The 16,337-nt window shown below is 42.1% G+C and overlaps 2 protein-coding genes across 4 annotated transcripts; both read left to right on the top strand.

Annotated features, from left to right (window-relative positions):
- The first annotated feature begins 409 nt into the window (after positions 1–409).
- matn1 (matrilin 1, cartilage matrix protein) lies at positions 410–4,906 on the top strand. Its single transcript, XM_022747513.1, has 10 exons — positions 410–497; positions 1,881–2,065; positions 2,167–2,331; positions 2,422–2,644; positions 3,559–3,681; positions 3,800–3,972; positions 4,060–4,291; positions 4,405–4,557; positions 4,684–4,764; positions 4,857–4,906. The coding sequence occupies exons 1-10, from the start codon at positions 410–412 to the stop codon at positions 4,904–4,906; spliced, it is 1,473 nt and encodes a 490-aa protein (XP_022603234.1).
- Positions 4,907–6,491: 1,585 nt separating this feature from the next.
- LOC111223488 (sestrin-2-like) lies at positions 6,492–16,150 on the top strand. Of its 3 annotated transcripts, none has more exons than XM_022747653.1 (11): positions 6,493–7,486; positions 8,485–8,550; positions 9,114–9,302; positions 11,456–11,638; positions 12,114–12,332; positions 12,564–12,696; positions 12,783–12,898; positions 13,191–13,274; positions 14,998–15,104; positions 15,204–15,348; positions 15,588–16,150. In XM_022747653.1, the coding sequence occupies exons 1-11, from the start codon at positions 7,145–7,147 to the stop codon at positions 15,672–15,674; spliced, it is 1,671 nt and encodes a 556-aa protein (XP_022603374.1). In that variant the 5' UTR covers positions 6,493–7,144; the 3' UTR covers positions 15,675–16,150. The 3 variants fall into 3 exon arrangements, with proteins under 3 accessions (XP_022603375.1, XP_022603374.1, XP_022603376.1); XM_022747655.1 differs by lacking the exon at positions 6,493–7,486 and adding an exon at positions 7,910–7,991; XM_022747654.1 differs by lacking the exon at positions 11,456–11,638 and having other exon boundaries at positions 6,492–7,486.
- Positions 16,151–16,337: the final 187 nt, after the last annotated feature.

Genomic DNA, 16,337 nt, shown 5'->3' with positions numbered 1-16,337 from the left:
CACACACACACACACACACACACACACACACACACACACACACACACACACACACACACACACACATACATACCTGTCCATCCTAGCTGTATCAAGGTGTGTTTGTCTTTCCCTGCCCACTGGTTTAGGTCCTCCCAGAGCAGGTATTTCCCTTTCTTACCCACAGACACACACACACATACACACATACACAAGAGCTATAGAGGGGGGCTGTCTGTGGGCCGAGTGTGTGAAGCACTTGCATTGATAACCTGCAGCTCAGAGTCACTCAGTCTCACTTTGTGGCTGTCCCCCTTGCCTGGAACTCCCTTCGCCCTGCTCTGTCTCCTTTCTGGCTTCTCAATCCAGGACCGTCTGCGGACGTGCTCGGACCCCCACGTTAAGTCGTCACCCTTCTTTCGCTGTCACCATGACGCCTACCCCACCGCTGTTCCTGCTGCTGCTTGGCCTAATAGGAGCTCATGCCACTGTGGACCTCCGCACAGCCGCCGCCATGGGTAAGAATGATGACCTTTAACCCCTAAAGTTGATCTTTTAACACTGGTTTTTACTTGTTATACTAAATGTGAACTCTGACAAAAATTACCCTCAGTGTAGAATACTTTCATAATGCCTGACTGAAGTCTGATCTCAACAGACAGAGGTAAAAGATAACTCTTCTAAAAGTCCATTTGTGTAAGTGGTGAAGGACCCAACTTTATTTCTTGTCTGTGTTCAGTCTTTACCATGTTTCCACGGAGGCGTGATGTGTATGAACGAGTTGCTTCGCATGGAATAAACTCCCAGAGGTGACAGAACTGATGGAGAGGAGTGGAAAAAATTCAGTTTTTATTTAGTTTTAATCCTGTGTTATATGGAATTTAAGTAAGTAAGTTACAAACATAATTCTACAGTTGTTAGTGTTTTGGACATTTATTGATCATTTATTTGGAGTGTTTTGTTGCTGGTGTTTTAAAGGCTGGTTTCAAGTAGTGTAAATGTACAATTTGGATGTCTACTTCAGGATGTGTGACAGTTGGTGCTCTGTGCTGATGTGTGTGTGTGTGTGTGTGTGTGTGTGTGTGTGTGTGTGTGTGTGTGTGCATGCGTGCAAGACAGTATCAGAAGTTGGTAGGCGGAAAATCTGGAGGGAGGGAGAGAGGTGAAGGGTGAGAAGGGAGATCAGTGATGTTTAACAGACACTGGAAGTTGTAGTGAACAAATTAGTTTATCAAAGCCACAAATGCCTGAACTCACTGAAAATCCTACCAATGCTTTATTATTATCAGACTGTCACAAAAATCAGTTCTCTATCACACACCTGATGTAGCTCTGTCAGGTGTCTTCAGTTGAACAGATAGAGTATTTTGCGTCGATATAATTTAAATTAAAAAACATCTTTAAGTTCCACTTTTTCTGAGCTTTTACTTAAATTCTAACAACATCTGATTTTCTTCCTTAGTGGATTGAATTTTTCTGAGTTGTCAAATAATAATAATTTATTAATATTTTTACTTAGGATGTGTGGGAGGCTTTTAAAAATATATTTAAAGCTGGCGGCCTCTCATTTCATCTCTCCTTCATCCTTGTTTTTCTGGCCAAGCTTTTCTCCATCTCTCCCTCCACCTTTCCCTCTCTCCACCCCTGTTGCCTCTTTGCATCCTGTTTCTACCTACCTTCCCTCATATACATCTCACCGACCTCCATCACCCCTACCCTCCCCTTTTCCTCTCCCTACCTCCTTTTTCTCCATGCTCCGCCCCCCTCCCCCTTTTCTTCCTCCTTCAGTAACTCAGTTTCTATATCATCAATTACATATCTGGAATAGTTTTTATATATACATTTTATAAAACTATTCAAATTTGATTACATGATAATGACATTTCTCTGTCTCTGTGCAGCGGCAGGTTTGTGCAAAACCCGTCCCACAGACCTCATCTTCATCATTGACAGCAGTCGAAGCGTTCGTCCTTCAGAGTTTGAGCAAGTCAAGGTCTTCCTGGCTAAGGTCATTGAGGGGCTAGATGTTGGACCCAACGCCACCCGCGTGGGAGTTGTAAACTACGCCAGCCGCGTAAAGAACGAGGTATGGATATGATTTATTAACATGTAATCACATTTTTTTGTCATTTGTTGAGCCATTTTATGTCACAGATCCCAGCTGATCCTGCCATTATGCAACTGTAGGTGTCTCTTAAGACTCATCGCACCAAAGCTGGACTAGTTAAGGCTGTGACCAAGATCGAGCCCCTGTCCACTGGAACAATGACTGGTCTGGCCATCCAGTTTGCCCTGAATGTGGCCTTTAGCGAGGGTGAGGGCGCTCGTGTCAAATCTCCTGATATCAGCAAGGTCAGATACACATTTCACATTCACTCTCTCGCCACATTTCATAATTCTGTTCATCATACTTTATCTAACTTTGCACCTCTTTCATTACAGGTTGCCATTATTGTGACAGACGGGCGTCCCCAGGACAATGTGAAAGATATAGCTCTGCGTGCACGAGAAGCCGGCATCGAGATTTTTGCCATCGGTGTGGGACGTGTGGACATGAGCACTCTGAAGCAGATGGCCAGCGATCCTCTGGACGACCACGTGGACTACGTGGAGAGCTACAGCGTCATTGAGAAGCTCACCAAGAAGTTCCAAGAGGCCTTCTGTGGTAAGTTGGGAGGAGAAGGAAGAGGAAGAGGGAAAGATGAGGGATGTTGTTTTGGATTATGTTTAGAGGCAGAAAAGAGGGATTAGTCCTTAGTGAAAGAAATAGTCAGGGATGGCTGAGTGGAAATTCTATCAGGGTTGGACAATCATTATCCATGCCTTCATCCCCATGGAGAGAGCTGTCTGCTGGCCTCCCTATACTGAGGGTAAGGTGTCAGGACTGTCATCTTTTCATTCCAGTTTATTGTTCCCTCCCTTTTGTCCTCTGCTCTTCCTCAACAAGACTAGAGTATATTCATTCAGCCATGCAAACTCATTAAATATTCCCGTTGCACGAGGGCATTAGGGCCGGAACAACCTTTTGGAACGAAAATTCGCTCCTGTTCCTCAGTCAACTCTCACATAACCGAGAGGCGAGACTGATCTATCTGTAATTACCGATCCATTAGTGACAATCATTAAACCTCTAATTAGTGATGCCCTTCGGCGCTCGCAGTCTGCGGCAGTTTTGACTGCTGCCTGCCACTCGCTTTGCAGCAGCCAGTACTTGCTGCAGATGTTTCGTCCAAGGGCAGAGCTGCATGATCGCAGTGTTGGATTGTTATTGGACGAGCCTGAGCATCACATTTAGAAACCGACAAAGAGATGTTGTTTATCTAAGGCTACTCCAATCTTTTCCACCTGTTTGTTTTAAGGATCCACTGGATTTATGCATCACGCACGCAACAAATTGTTGAGGTCAACTGCAGGTCTCAGTGGATCATTAAAAATTAATGCTAGATTTTCAAACTGACATAGTTTCATTCTCTCCTCCTAACCCCAACCCCCCCACCCCCACCCCCCCTTTGTGTGTGTATATGCCCCTACATATTTACTGTGTGTACGTGTGTGTTCTGCATGCACACACACACACAGTGTCGGACCTGTGTGCCACTGGGGATCATGACTGTGAGCAGGTATGCATCAGCAGCCCTGGATCATACAAGTGTGCCTGCAAAGATGGCTTTACCCTCATGGACGATGGTCGCAGCTGCAGTGGTGAGTGCGTGTATGTGCATGTATGACGGTATTTGTCCAAGCGTGATCATTGTGCTACCACACTAACATGCCCTGTTGTTTTTGTGTGTGTCTATGTGTGTGTGTCTGATATCGCCAGCTTGCAGCAACTCTGCGACAGATGTGGTGTTCCTGATCGATGGCTCTAAGAGCGTTCGTCCTGAGAACTTTGAGCTGGTCAAGAAGTGGATCAACCAGATCATCGACAAACTGGATGTTTCTGACAACAAGGCTCATGTTGGACTGGTGCAGTACTCCAGCTCAGTCAGACAGGTATGTGTCTGTTTTTCATTTACAGGATCACCAAAATAAGGCACTTCCTTCCCTCCCTTATCAGCGTCCTGTCCTATCCTCCCACAGGAGTTTCCCCTGGGCCGCTTCAACAACAAGAAAGACCTGAAGGATGCTGTCAAGAAGATGGCCTACATGGAGAGGGGAACCATGACAGGTCAGGCCCTCCGTTATCTGTTAGATAACAGCTTCAACGCGGGTCAGGGCGCCCGGCCTGGAGTCGCCAAGGTGGGCATCGTCTTCACTGACGGACGCAGCCAAGACTACATCGGAGACGCCGCCAGGAAGGCCAAGGAAAATGGTAAGAGGGACAGTAAAGATTATGTCAAAATACATGAGTGTAGTGTAAGTGAACTAATAAAAAAACCCACATAAGGCAGTCAGATAAGGGAACCATGTGTGTCTATGTTGCAGGCTTTAAGATGTATGCTGTTGGAGTGGGCAATGCAGTGGAGGATGAATTGAAAGAGATTGCTTCCGAGCCAACTGGAGAGCACTACTTCTATACCGCTGACTTCAAGGCTATGACCCAGATCGCCAAGAAGCTGCAGATTAACATCTGCCAAGGTCAGAAGTTGCCATTAAATACAAACATTAATAAATACTTGCATATTACTTGTTTTACATAATTACTTCACTATACATACTGGTACAGTAATTCAAAACTTGAACTTATGCTTTCTGATCCCACAGAGGAGGACCCTTGTGAGTGCGACTCCCTTGTTAAGTTCCAAAAGAAAGTAGAAGACGCCCTACAGGCACTAACAAAAAAATATATCCTTTACAACAGGTGAAATAGTGTGAGAATATGATGTTGGGTGGGTGGTGGGGGATAGTCATCGTTGCTCTCCTTGACAAAATCTTACTAGAGAGTATGTCGAAGAGGATCGCCTTGCTGGAGAACAAAATCGTCTGAGGACTCACATCCCACTTTCCCCTATCCATCAGCACACTCATCCACGTACACCAACAAACACACACACAAACAATTTTTACTTCCTGTAAAATACTGAAGAGGAACCCGTGTGCGTGTGTGTGAACCCTGACCTCTGCTTGTCTCCTGAGCTCTACCAAACCACCCCTGCCTCCTCCTTTCTCTGCCTTACCTCTTCAACCCTTGGGTCTCCTGGGACATGAAGCGCCGGTTGCCATGGGGACCACACCTCTGTGTGTGTGTGCGCTCCGAAGGTCATCCTCCATAGCCAGCCTGTGTGTTTGTTAATAAAACTCTTCCCTCATAGGGAAATGGTGACGGTACACTGAAGGGTTTTTTCTTAGTTGCTGCCATAATGTTGAACCTTCCCAAACCCCAAAGAGCCTGTGTCTTGTCATGTCAAATGGAGCAGCACATCACCTTCACTTGTTTGTCTGTTTATATGTCACTGTCATCTTTCCTTCTCTCTCCCTCATATCTGAAGGCCCTCTTAACTTTCCTCTCTTACATCCACACAATATTATATACAATATATATATATATATATATATATATATATATATATATAAACATATATATACAGGTAAATTAATATAAGATATATGTCTGATAATAAGGGTACACCATTGATGTTTTTTATTTTCCTAAATAAAGGTGATTCAGGAAGTAAATATTATAAAATTGTGAAACTATTGTATTCCAAATTAACATTATAGACACATGCATGCACAGACACAAAGAATTATACACGAATGCACATGCTTTCAGTAAATTTAGCATAAAGGAGTACATAAAACATACAATATCTCTTTGGTCTATGGCTCCAAAAGGTGAGTTTTAAGTATCATGCGGGCTGGATGGGTGTTTCCAGCAATAAAGTGAACGCTTTCAATTCATTGCCAAATTGCATTTTTGGTAAAAAAGTATTAAGTACATTTAAGTGCTAAAATGCTTCCCAAATGATTGGGGCAAAATCAAAGTTGGATCCACAGTCTAAAAAAATGTACCACTTCATAAGAGTGCAGCCATGGAAGTAATGTAGTGCTGAAATAAACAGTATTTATTTGTCTGACACAAAATGAACCCCTTAGCCTGTAATTTTGCTAAATGATTATTTGTAAGTAATTGATTTGAATTGATTTAATTTATTGTGTTTCAAGTAATTAACAAATAGCTGCAGAATTATAAATGCTAAATTTGCTGCTTTTTGCTTTTTTTGGATGACAATTTAAGCGATAACCTCATAGGCTCTGGTAAGTGTGATTGGCATTTGCCATCAGTGTTGATATTCTATATACTAGGCCTACATAATGAATTGATTATTAAATAAATAAATGGGAAATAAAAGTAAATACCTAGCAACAGTTATGTTAAAATAATGACAGGAAAAAGCTGATATCAAATACTGCAGACACAGATATGTACAACAGTTTTTATATAATCAATTTTCTGTTAGTTTTAGTATAACACATGGTAACACAATTAAGACTTTAAATGGGGAAACATTTTACAAAAACGCAAAATACACTAGTAAATCAGCAACAGGTAATAGAAGTGTATGCCGGGGAACAGCACACTCCTGATAATTTAAATGCATAAAAAATTATTTAAATAGTGCATATATATAAGTATTGATAAAAATGGAGAAGATGTACCGTGTTGTGCGGCTCATTAGTGGAAAGTTTCGCTACGTCACGATGACGCTACATATGAGGGAAAAAGCTCTCCTGAACAACTGATCCAAACCAGCGACTGAAACCTGCAAATTTCTCTCGGTGCCCCATGCAAGAAGAATTTAGACTTAAATTGGATTGTGCTGTGTTTGGGACGTCCAATACAAATACAAAACACCGAGTCAAAGTGCTTTTTGTCATCGACCCATCGTCAGATGCGCCGCTGAAACACTTTGCAGCATCTGCTAACAGCGGCTAGGCTAGCTCAGCGAGCTAACCGGCAGACCGTCTCTACGGTCAGGTAGCCCGCTATGAAAAAGGGGAATACCCGGTTGCTTTGAAGGTTGTCCGTCTTCGTTAATGATTTGTGGAACAGATGATTGCGCAGTGAACTAAAACAGGCAACAGAAAACTCAAGTATTTGGCAGCTTAGAAAACCAACTCTTGTATCAAGCTAACGTTAAATAACAGCTAGCAGTAACGGTAGGTAACTCAGCCCAGGTGTTTCAACTATCAGTCCGAGGAGCTTCTTGCACCGAGACAAGAGATGGCCAGTAACCCCGCAGCAGGCTTTACCTGCCAGGCTAATGGACAAAACACACCGGGACGAATGTCCGGTTCTGGCTCCTCATGTCGCTACCAGTCCGAGTCAGAGCCCGACGTTGCCGCGATTGTGAAAAGCTTAGCACGGCTGTGCAGCAGGGACGAGGAGGAGCGGGCATCGGCTCTGGAGGAGCTGAGCCAGGGGATTCTGGAATGTCTAGGACTGGACCGGCCCGGTTCGGCACGGCTGAGTAAACAAACTCTTTTGCATCTGCTTCGGCTGTCCCGGTCATGTCCGCTGCAGGAAGTACGGGGAAGGGCTACAGAGTTGCTGCGGACCGCACAGGTAATGTTGGGACACTGTTCGTCTCTGCTCCATAATGTTTACAGACCTGCAGGAACACAGAGGGGTGGGGGGGTGGGAGATGGGGGCAGCAATGGGGCTGATTTTCTGACACCAAATAATAGGCAGGATTATGTTATATCTTTGTGACCATGGCTTTTGCTTTTTTGATAAATTAGGTCAATGATTGATCAATAGACGTGATAGCCCTGCAGCCGATCAGCTGCTGCTATCAGCTGATTCCATTTTTCTGTCAGATTGCGGGTTATTACATCAGACGTTGAACCGTAGGAGGTGATGCAAGACTCGGCTGCGGTGTGCACAAACAAGCAGACCGGACACGCCCCCTCCTGGTGCCCTGAAAAACACACCAGACACACCCCCGAACCTCCTCAGCCACTGGAGCGTCTAGAGATAAAAAACAAAGTTAGAATGCGTTTTCATTCACAGTTTATTTGACTTCTCTGTTGGACATAGCAAGTGGTGGCTTTTTTTTCCGATGATGTCGGTGAGTTTTAGACGTAGTTTGGTTAAAATTGTGCGCAATTTTTTGAGCTGTAAGTTATGAAACGAGTCTCTCCAGTTACAGGGCAGCTGCCATGGTAGGTCTGGTCAAGTTCAAGGGGTTTGCAATTATTTTCGTTTATCTTAAAAAAAAAAATCTACATGAAATATTACAGAGCTGTTAAATATTATCATTAAAAGTTGTTAATTCACTCACAGTCAAACCTTATAGTTACATTGTTTACTCAAAACATGAAATTGAGTCATGTATAAACCCAGAGAGTATGAGTGAGTATAAGACGCTTTAAAGTGAAGCTGAAACTGTCCTAGTCCAGCTTTCAGTTATGAGAATTTGTCCTTTTACTATGTGAAACTCAAAAACAGGTTTTTAAGTTCTGAACTGTTGATCAGACAATACAAGCAATTTGATGACATTAACATGAAAATAAATTAATCATTTCATTGATTAACATTCTTTATCTTCCTTCTTACCATAGGAACAAGGAGTTGCAGTCCCTCGGGCTCTGGCCTCAGGTCCAAGTGCCTTTATTCCTGCAAAACAGGTGTGTATGACTTATTGAAGTACATTTGTTCATCCAGTATTTATTATAGGTTTTGCAGTATGAAATGCATGAACTGTCATTGATGTCCAAATTAAAACATGTATTAGTATGCTTATTTCTGAATTTAAAAATTGGTTCCACACTGGATCAGATTTCTTGTTATCTTTTGTTGGGAAAATCATTCACATCCTCTTTTATTCATGTACCACATATTTGATTAGATATAATACTAAAGAGTTGAAGAAGTAGTGTGACTAATTATTCTGCTGCAATACTGTAATGAGTCTTGCTTCATGTCATCAAGAGCAGCAACACCAGAGATGTGTTGCCAAAGCTGATGACTGAAAATGCTGATTTCTTATGTGACTCACACCAGGCGTTCCACAGGCAAAAGTGGGAGTGTTGTATCAGCCCAGAACATTTTCGGACTCATAAGCCTGCTTGTTTCTGGCCATAAAAAAACATTTTTGCGTGAATCCTTGCCAATGTGTCCTCAGACATGGTCAAAATATAATTTGAGGTTAGTTGGTAGGGAATCAGTTGTCTTCCTTTTCCTCTTTTAGATGTTGAAAGAAGAGTCAGACCAGGACATCCTGATCGAATCCTTTCTTTCTCTGGGCCGTGTGGACCACATCGCCATGGTGATGGCCCTGCACCCTGCCTACCTCAGCTGCTTCTTGAGGACCCAGCATGCTTTGTTGGAGCTTGATGGCCCCTTGCCCCGACACTGGAGACATTACATTGCTGTTATGGTAAGAAAATCACAACATATGATTGTTAACTAGTGACACCTTTCAGAACTTTCTGATCCATCTTCTGGACCTGATGTACATTCCTGAAAATAAAGACCACAACTACAGTATATCTTGAACACAATAAATAACTCTCAAAGAAAATACAGAAAATTTCAGCAAGAAATTTGACTTTTTTGCAATCAGCTGAATATTAAGTTGAGTTAATGTTTTGTGTGACATCAGTTGGAGTTGTTTGCTACATTAGATTTGTTGTATATGATTTGCATTGCATAGATAGAGCTGTACATACACAATGAACCATTAGGAGACAAGGTGAATGCAAATGAATCAAATAAATATTTGTTTACATTGTTCTTGGCTACAAACAGGAATGTTGTGGGTTAGATTGTCCAACATGTCAATGCTGTGTTGGCAGTGATGCTGTAAACAAGTCCTTCCCAATCAAATTTATAAGACAACGCAAGTAATTCTTTGGAGTAGTGACTGTTTTTGCCTTGTGTGTATTTGCATCTGCATTTATTCTTTTTGTATCAAATGGGGCTGATATAATAACAGCTATAAACGCTCTAAAGCTTGTAATTGGTTTGTGAAAGACCACAGGTACAGTGAGTCAAAATATTGCAGGGCTAATAGCTGAAACATTCTGAATAATGGCAAACTCTGCAGCTATCTTCTGTTTTTGTGACAGAGTCAACAATGCCAAAGTGTTTTTATGCCTTGTTTCTTACACACATTTAATAATTTTGGTTTTATGGTGGTGCTGTTATTCTTGCCTCCACTGGTAGTTGGACAAAACCATAATATTGCAGCTGTACAGTTATTGCTGTAATCTTGTTTTCCCTGCAGCCCATTGCTTTTACAGTTCCACTCAGTTCGGCTTTAGTGACCAATAAAAAAAGAATACATCCAGACAGGGTCACAGGCTGAAGTGGCCTTCTGAGTGAAGTGATATCACTACACCTTTGCTTTTCTACAATCCCAACAGAACCTTTCACTGTGCCATACCTGGATGCACACAACTGCAGCTAAAAAAAATTAATGAGTTTAAGTTTGATGTAGATGTGCCAGTTACAGTAGCAAGCACTGGCAGTCATGACTATTGTCAGCACTTGATTCTTAAAAAACCTTAAAGGGCCAGTGTTTAGGATTTATTGCCATCTAGCAGTATTTGCAGATTGCAATGAACTGAATACTACTCCCCTCATTCATCCCTTTCCAAGTGTGTAGGAGAACCTACACCCAACCTAGTGGTCTCCAGGTAACATAAAAACACAAAAAGCCCTCTCTGGAGCCACTGTTTGGTTTGTGTGTTCTGGGCTACTGTAGAAACATGGCTGGCTCCAGGAAAGAGGGGACGCTTCCTATGTGGATATGAAGAGCTCATTAGTTTCTATTAGTATGTGTTCTAATGAAAACACAATTATCAATATTATTAGATTTGAGATGTGGCTCACTCCTACATATCAAAGGATTTAAAAGTTGTACTCTAGAGGCCTAGAAAATGTATTCTTAAATTTCAAGTTTGTCTCCTGACTTAAGTTTCCTCTGAATAAAATTGACCTTTTTCTTCAGAAAATTGTCTGGTATGTGGAAAAAAAGTCTGCAGAGATCCAAATCAATGTTTGTGGGTAAATTAAAGACCACTATGGTTGTTAAAGTTGACTAACAAACAAAAACAAGCCTTTTGAAAATGAGAGAATGATAAATACTGCCTATGAAAAAAATGACAAAGATAGAAAAGTCAGGAAACCCAAAAATGTGGAAAACTAAAGAAAGATGACAGATGCAAAATGAATTTGGCAGGTCAATTTCTTCTTGAGAGTTATCCAGCTACTGGATCACAGTGAGCCACTAACAGGTCTGCCCAAGACTGTGGTCCTCCCATAAATATTTAATAACTCTCATTGCTTGTATATACATCACATTAGCTGTCCTTTCACTTGAGAAATGCCAGTCATTAGACACATAATCATCTACTGCTGGAAATGTTCTGGTGTGTTGCTTGATATTTATGAGCACAGACAGTTCATCTGAATTATGTACTTTTTATACACAGATCAGCGATCAAGCTTAGTTTTTAATGGATGGGGGTACCATGTTTATTCCTTCATGTATTAACTTGGTCTCTTGATGCTTCTGATGCTTCACAGGCTGCAGCTAGACACCAATGCCCATACCTGGTGCAGCAGCACAGTGCAGGCTTCCTGCAGGCTGGAGGAGAGGAGAGCTGGCTGAGCGGCCTAGAGCACGCTCCCACCAAACTCCGCAGCCTGCAAACACTCAACAAACTGCTGGCACACAGACCCTGGCTTATTACACTGCAGCACATCCAGGTCAGACACAACACCCATTCGCTCACTCACTCCCTGTGTCTCACTCACCAGTTATCATACTCGCATCATATACTGTAATAGTGATGTGGTTTAACACATTAGATTTTTCACTTAGGCTGTATCTAAAATGACTCTCTCACTGACTCACCCACTTCTCCCTACATAATAGACACTCAGTAGTTTATTTTATAGTGAGTAATAAATTGCTAATCATCATCATTTTGTGTCATCAGTGACAGGTGTAGTTCCACATCTATAAAGTGCAATCTATTGTGGGATTGTCATCAGAAAACCTTATTCGTTCTGTTATGAGACCACCATATAGAGCACAAGTTTGGACATTAAAAATGGCAGACACTGAATATTTAGCTGTAAAAAAAACAAAAAAACAAACAAAAAAAAAAAAACTCACAGATTTCATGGCACTGACTCCAAAAGTTGTTGATATTTCATCATCTACCCCTCTGTTCTGCAGGAGCTGGTGTGTCCTGGCGCAGAGCCCCGCTGGTCACTGGCTGAACTTATACATGCCGTGGTCCTGATGGCACACGCTCATTCGCTCTGCTCTTTCGTCTGGGGCTGCGGCTTAAACCCTGAACCTGACCACATCGGAGGTTACACCTTTCAACCTCCTTCACCCAGTCACCTTCCTCGTAGCCCCCACAGCCCAGCTCATGAGGACGGCAGGCAAGAGGTGAGCCAAGCAGTCATTTTTCACCACACGTCTGACAAGTCTAAAATGTCAACAGGACAAGGACGAAGAGGTGTTTGGTTCATTACAGTGTTGTTTCTACCAGTCATGCTGCTTTAGTAACAGTAGAGGACAGGGCACATTGATGATTTACTTACTCTTAAAAAAAAAAAAAAAAAAAAACATAGCATGAAGCAAGTTCTTCAAGCCCTTCTCTCTTTTCATCTTCTCCAGTTGGTTGATGGAGCGATGGAGGTGGAGGTGTTGATGAAGAGGATGGTCGAGCTGCAGCAGCAGGAGGAGGAGTGCACACAGGAGGAGATGGTCACTCGCTTTGAGAGGGAGAGGAGCGAAAGCATACCAACAGGTTACAAACATGCCGGCTCATCACGCTGTCATTCTCCTAGGTGATGTCTGTTTACTCACTTATTCCTATTTGTTGTGTTTGTTTAGCGGTGGTGCGGGGCGCTCCACCTGACCTGGTGCTGCACCTGGTGGAGGAACCGGAGTTCAGATATGAGGACTTTGCACCCAGAGGAGAGCAGGCACCACCCACTATGAGAGCACAGGTAATATGAAGCATTTTTTTGGTGTTAAATTTTGCACTTTTGCTGATAGACTACGACAAAGTCACAGTTGATGTATTTATTATTTGTACAGTGTGCTGAAATGGTTAGTTGAGTGACAGAACTTAAATGAACAGTTTTGATAATAGGTTGTCATTTTTGTTTGATAAATGGCTTAAATTATCAACCATTCACTGATTTCAGATTTCTGCTTCTCAAATGTGATGAGCCTGTTAATTGCGCTTGCTTAGTTTCATAGGCCTGTGTTGTTGATGTTGGTGACTTCTGTGTACAGGACTATTCATGGGAGGACCACGGCTTCTCTCTGGTCAACAGACTACTGCCAGACATGGGCCAGCTCCTGGATGAGAAATTCCAGGTATTATTAAATTTAATGTGATAGAATTACACTAATTAACACCATAAGTTTATAATAACTATACAAAACAGATGTGTGGATGACATGACATGTCGGCTCCAGAGAGTTGAAGTGAGTGATAAACAAAGTGAACAAACTTTGACTAAGAACGGGAAGAAATAGCATTGGTCTACATGTTTGTTACATAAACGGCTTAGTGTCTGGTGACTAAATGTTCACACCCACTGAGTATTTAATAAGGGACATCATGTTGATACTGGGTGGGGCCCCCTTTGTTCTCAAAATAGCCTCAGTTCTTCATAAGATAGACTACAAAAGAGATTCTGCTCCATGTTGAAATGATTGCATCACATCATTTCTGCAGATTTGTCAGCTGCACATTCATGATGGTAATCTCTTGTTCAACCACATCCCAAGGATGCTCCAGTGGATTCAGATCTGGTGACTGGGGAGGGCATTGGTGTACAACTCTGTCTCATGTTCATGAAACCAGTTTGAGACAACTTTTGCTTTGTGACATGATGCATTATCATGCTTGAAGTAGTCATTACAAGATGGTAAGCCGTGGCCATAAAGAGATGCACATGGTCAGCAGCAATACTCAGATAGGCTGCAGCATTCAAACCATGATTGATTGGTATTAAGGGGCCCAAAGTGTGCCAGGAAAGCATTCCCCACATCATTACCACCAGCAGCAGCAGCCTGGGCTGTTGACACAAGACAGGTTGGGCCCATAGATTCAGGCTGTTGACACCAAATTCTGACCCTACCATCTGTGTGGCTCAGCAGAAATCCAGATTCATCAGACCAGGATACTTTTTTCCAGTCAAGTGTCTGTTTTGGTGAACCTGTGCCCACTGCAGCCTCAGATTTCTGTTCTTGGCTGACTGGAGTAGAATCCAATGTGGTCTTGTGCTGTTATAGCCTCAAGGTTCGACGTGTTGTGCATTCTGAGATGCTTTTCTGCTCATTGTAGTTGTAAAGAGTGGTGATCTGAGTTACAGTAGCCTTTCTGTTTGCTCCAACCAGTCTGACCGTTCTTCTCTAACCTCTGCTGTGTGTGTAAATCTCAGTAGATCAGCAGTTTCAGAAATACTCAAGCCAGCCTGCCTGGCACCAACAGTCATTAAATGTCAATGAGATATCACATTTTTTCCCCATTCTGATGTTTAATGTGAACATTAACTGAAGCTGCTGACCTGTGTCTGCATGATTTTATACATTGCACAGCTGCCATATGACTGGCTGATTGGGTAATTGCATGAATGAGCAGGTGTTCCTAATAAAGTGCTTGTCAGTAAAACAGTAGTTCCCAATCTGGGGGTCGCAGGATGAGTAGATGGTGTTGGAAAAAAAAAATTCTACAGAAAGTTGTTTTCTTTTTTATTCTTTGCTGTACCTCATCAGGCCTCTAAAAGCAATTCAAATGAAATAGCCACTCTGCACACACATCTTAGACATGCAACCTATAAGATGGGATCTCAAGTAGACATTCCTTCATGTTAACAGGCCACAATCAAAGAAAAAGTCAAAAAGGTTGGGATGAACTTTCATAGAAGATGCATTGAATGACAGATGAAAACAGTTTGTGTCCGTCTTTGCAACCAGATGATGACATTGCTCTTTTGCATCTTGGTTTTTGATCACAGAATTTAAATTGATTTACTATTAGAGAACAGATGGATTGACTATATTAACATGTGATTAAATTGTCATATTACAGGTGGTGAGTAACTTGACATATCACAGGATGGCCATGCATGAAGGTGTGGACACTCACACTCTGAGAAAAGCTCTGTGGAACTACATCCACTGCCTCTATGGGATACGGTCAGTGTAACACACTGTAAACCATCATGTGTGCAATGAAAATTTTAAACGTGTTTTTGTTTGTCTGTGTCACTAACTTTAGTTACTCAACATACGCAGATATGATGATTACGACTACGGAAGTGTGAACGTGTTGCTGGAACGCACACTGAAGGTGTTTGTTAAAACCATGGCCTGTCACCCTGAGCAGACCACTGCACGCATTTACCATTCCTTCTGGAGGCACTTCAGACACTCTGAAAAGGTATGAATGAGTTCAAATACGCACCTGACCCAGCCTCTTCAGTCACAATGAATGAATCATTTGACATTTTAACATGTCGTCTCTCTTTGGTACCTCTTCAACAGAGAATGAATCATTTGACATTTCAGCGTTTACTCTTCTCCCTTTCTTTTTAAATGTCATTAGAGAAGGAAGCGTTACAGGACTTTGAAAGTGTGTCACCTAATAACCTGAAGGTAATGACGTTTTTTTTCTCTCAGGTTCATGCAAACCTTATAGTGATGGAAGCCCGGCTACAGGCAGCCCTTCTTTACACCTTACGAGCCATCACACATTACATGAGATGACACAGTCACTTGCGCATTTCTGCAGATGCTGAGCCAGCTGTGACATGCCACAGCCCGATGCATTACACATCAACAGAATATCTTGCACAAACACTACATTAAATGCTTGTATATGCATATCTTATTTTTCAGTGTTATTATTTTGATGTTGCTTTATGACTGGAATACCTGATATTTAAAATGTTTTACTTATTATGCACTGAAATGTCAGATTTGTTTCCTGCTTGAGCTCAGGTGGCGCACGTTTCTGTCACACATAGACATGTCTACATGCTGCATGCCAGGTGTGCAGGCGGGATTAGGTCTGGTATAACTAAATCATCATCATGATTCAGGTGTTTCCTTTGCAGAATATTGATTGTTTGTATTAGACACGCCTGTTCCAACCAATATCTGTTAACCACTTTACAGCACACCATAACTACTCATGCCTCAGTCCTCTCTTTCTGCAGCACACAGAGGCTGAGATAAAACAAGACAAAATAACTTGTATTTTTATATACAATAAAAAGTTACTTTGTTATCAAAATAAAACAAAGTGTTGTCAATTTGTCCGAATGCTGTTCTACACTTCAAGGTTGGGAAAATATAGGGTCCACGATATTCTTTGACCAAACAATGTGAGAAATGACTCGAGACAAGCCTAAATTACTTGATATTTCT

This window comes from Seriola dumerili, unplaced genomic scaffold (genome assembly GCF_002260705.1).
Source record: "Seriola dumerili isolate Sdu_G_001 unplaced genomic scaffold, Sdu_1.0 BDQW01000110.1, whole genome shotgun sequence".
In the NCBI taxonomy this organism is placed as follows: domain Eukaryota; kingdom Metazoa; phylum Chordata; class Actinopteri; order Carangiformes; family Carangidae; genus Seriola; species Seriola dumerili.
This window is presented reverse-complemented; position numbering and strand designations above follow the sequence as displayed.

Coding starts and splice junctions, on each gene's coding strand:
- matn1 (XM_022747513.1), top strand. CDS start 410: ATGACGCCTACCCCACCGCTGTTCCTGCTGCTGCTTGGCCTAATAGGA. Junction 2,066..2,166: donor CCAGCCGCGTAAAGAACGAG/GTATGGATATGA, acceptor ATGCAACTGTAG/GTGTCTCTTAAGACTCATCG. Junction 2,332..2,421: donor AATCTCCTGATATCAGCAAG/GTCAGATACACA, acceptor CTTTCATTACAG/GTTGCCATTATTGTGACAGA.
- LOC111223488 (XM_022747653.1), top strand. CDS start 7,145: ATGGCCAGTAACCCCGCAGCAGGCTTTACCTGCCAGGCTAATGGACAA. Junction 8,551..9,113: donor CCTTTATTCCTGCAAAACAG/GTGTGTATGACT, acceptor TTCCTCTTTTAG/ATGTTGAAAGAAGAGTCAGA. Junction 15,105..15,203: donor CACTGCCTCTATGGGATACG/GTCAGTGTAACA, acceptor CAACATACGCAG/ATATGATGATTACGACTACG.